Source organism: Penaeus monodon, chromosome 24, assembly GCF_015228065.2.
Source record: "Penaeus monodon isolate SGIC_2016 chromosome 24, NSTDA_Pmon_1, whole genome shotgun sequence".
Lineage (NCBI taxonomy): Eukaryota > Metazoa > Arthropoda > Malacostraca > Decapoda > Penaeidae > Penaeus > Penaeus monodon.
The window spans coordinates 6,308,131-6,311,041 of record NC_051409.1 but is presented as its reverse complement, the minus strand read 5'-3'; the positions used below and the strand labels follow the sequence as shown (position 1 = coordinate 6,311,041).

Here is a 2,911-nt window from a genome sequence, read left to right as displayed (position 1 = left end):
ATAGTGAACACAACCCTCACTCTCTCAAAATAAATAAGGCTCATCCAATAAAAAATAAATTGAATAAAATCAAATACAAAAACAAACAAATAAAAAAGAAATCTCTTGTCAATAATTTTCTGTAAACAGAAAAATAAATAAACAAACGCTGTGCAATACATACATATTTCCCCGTAACTTTAACATTCTTGCCATTACATTTCTGTAACGATTCTTCCTTACATCTTGAGAATTGAGAAGGATTATAAAAGGTACAATTATCAAAAATTTCCTGCATAAAAAAAGCCCAAGAGAACACACTGGTATATCAGGAACAAATTTTATACCTCTAAAAAATGTATTAACAATTAATCCTGTATATCATCTCTGGGTTTGTTATACACTGCTCTCATTGAATCCAAAATCTCTTTCTGCTTCTGTTTCTTCTGTTCATCTTCTCTTTTTTTATCCCACTTTCTCTCAAATTCCTTCTGGGATGGGTGACAGGAATCAGTGTCACTGCGAGAGGTATCGTTAAGCATACTAGCACCCTTTTTCTCTACCCTCTTCTCTACGGGTTCGCAATCCCCATTCTCAAGAGAGTATGAGCTATTGTTCTTGTCCTGAATCTGATTTTCACTGCTATCTTTATTTGGCAAAGGGATGGTGTCAAGTGGAGTCTGTGATGTATCTTTGTCTTCTAGGCTTTTGGGAGAAGCTTCACACTTCTCAGAGACTTTCTCCTTTGCTGCACTGCTGCCACTCTTGTCCCGTCTGCTTAGAAGTGTTGCTTCTGCTGGGTGATCATCTTTACTGTTTTCTTCACTTCCCGAGACTACCTTTGACTTTGCTCTTTTTGCTTCCTCTTCCACAGACTTGGAAAAGGGCACTTCTTTTGTTCTCACTCCAACTTCAGTTTCTCTTCTCTTCTCAGAGGATGTTCTAAAAGAGCTGACTTTAGCAAGGTGCTCTTCTTCCCCAGCTGAGTCCTCCTTGATGTCACTGTTAACTGGCATTTCTGTACCATCCACACTTGTAGGACTTTCACTCTCTGGACTTTGGGAGTCCGTGCTTCTTGTGGGTCCATTATCTGTACTCCTACTCCTCTTTGCCAGTGGTGATCCCTGCAGAGTTAACTTTGGTTCTGCATCATTTTTTCCATTTCTTAAAGAAACAGTGTGATGAATAGGAACTTCAAGATCAAGCAGAGCCAACTGGGATGCGCTGCCATTGCAGGGTTCTGGTGGTGAATCTTCACTGACCCTCCCTCTCTTGGAGACTACCTCAAACCTTGAAGACAGACTACGCTTTCTTGACCTGCTTCTCTGGTCTTCCCCACATTCCTGAGTCTGCTTCTGAACAATGGCTTTTTTACTGTCAGATTTTTCATTGTCTGACTTCACAGAATTGGAGCGCTTCACATCATATATGAAGTCTTTCTGCTCCACACTCCTTCGTGTTCTCTGAGGCCTTTCAGACCTTCCTTCTTCAGAGTCACTGGAAACTAGAGCTGTGGACTGACTGGACTCCTTTTGATCTCTCAGTGGGTACTGCTTTAGAGCCAATGTATTTGCTTTACTGATCTTCATTACCTTAACAGCATTTTGTATCTCTTCCTTCCCTTCAGATTTTCCCCTTAACTCTTCTCTGGTTGGTAGTGATTCTTCTACATCCAAATCCTTTGTACTCTCCTGATTCTTTACAGAGTCTTTTGTATCTTTTTCTTTTAATTCTGTTCTTGAAGGTTTCAGCAAAGAAGCTTCTAATAAAGGTGTTGCTGATTCTAATGAAGGTTTTGCCTGGTCACTTATACTATCACTTTTACTTTCATTCACTTTCAAACTTTGTACAACTTCTGTTTCCTCTTTTACTTTCACCAACTTCTCTGTTCTCTCCTCACCTGCGTATTCAGTGTCATTCTTTTCGGGCTTGTTAGGAACTTGATCATCTTCCTTTTCACTCTTAACTAACTGGTCATTATTCTCTTTAGAATGTCTAGTATCAATGCCGGAAGCATTATCATTGCTCTTCTCAGACACCTCTGGAGCACTCAGTCCACTCGGGCTCTGTGTTCTTGGTACAGTTGTGGGTGTTATGTAATATTTTAATGGGCCAATATACTCATCTTCCTTGATCATTTTTGCAACATGATCCTCATTAGCTTGGTGTTCAGTGATGCAATGGCGCATTGCTTCATATCTATGGTAGCTTCTGTACTTACAGACTTTACAAGCAAAGCGGGTCCAGTCGAAGTGCTGTGATGCATGCCTTTTCAGCGTTGTGATGCTCTGGTACCTCTTCTCACAGGGGATGCATGAGAGGTGGGACATGTTACAGAACTGAGCAAGGAGATTTTCTATCTTGCTTTGGTTAGTTGCTCCTGTTGTACTCTCAGGCTCCTTCTTCTCCAGAGTCTCAGTATCTGCCTGAGGCTCTTTTTGCTCCTCGCTCTCTGCTGTGGTCTGCAGGGGCTCTTGCTGCTGCCCCTTAGAGTCTCTGGAGTCTTTGTTTGGATGGGGGAGTCTCCTTGGCATTCTGAGTTTCTTTGGGGCTTTGAGGGTCCTTCAGAAACTGAAGCTCTTTGGGGACGTGTGGCACCCTAAAGGGGGCTGACTGGCTCTTGTCCTCATCTCCCCATCCTGCTGCACCAGAGCCGGACTGGGCCATGGTCTTCTTGTAGTCTTTTCTGATCTGTATGGCTATCTTCTTCTCCGGAGTCTCAGACCGAAGGCGAGGATTGAGGGGACTCTCTGGAGGGATGTCGGGCCTCATCTGCAGCAGAGAGCAGAACTTGTCATGCGACAACAAAGCCGAAGCTGTCATGAACCTACGGTCGCATTTAACACAACGATGATCGGAAGAACATCCATTGTCATTTTCGTCTCCCTGAAAAATACAAGAATCAAAATCTAATAACCTTTTTTTGCATCAG

At 42.4% G+C, this 2,911-nt stretch overlaps 2 protein-coding genes across 2 annotated transcripts in view; both read right to left on the bottom strand.

Moving 5' to 3' along the window:
• The window catches only part of LOC119588507, a gene marked incomplete at its 5' end in the record, with an annotated part of 1,620 nt that extends 53 nt beyond the window's left edge, over positions 1 to 1,567 (bottom strand). Inside the window, 1 exon segment of the mRNA XM_037937152.1 lies at positions 1 to 1,567. Within this exon segment, the coding sequence (XP_037793080.1) occupies positions 348 to 1,567 (1,220 nt within the window).
• Positions 1,568 to 2,602: 1,035 nt separating this feature from the next.
• The window catches only part of LOC119588506, a gene marked incomplete in the record, with an annotated part of 22,356 nt that continues 22,047 nt past the window's right edge, over positions 2,603 to 2,911 (bottom strand). Inside the window, 1 exon segment of the mRNA XM_037937151.1 lies at positions 2,603 to 2,865.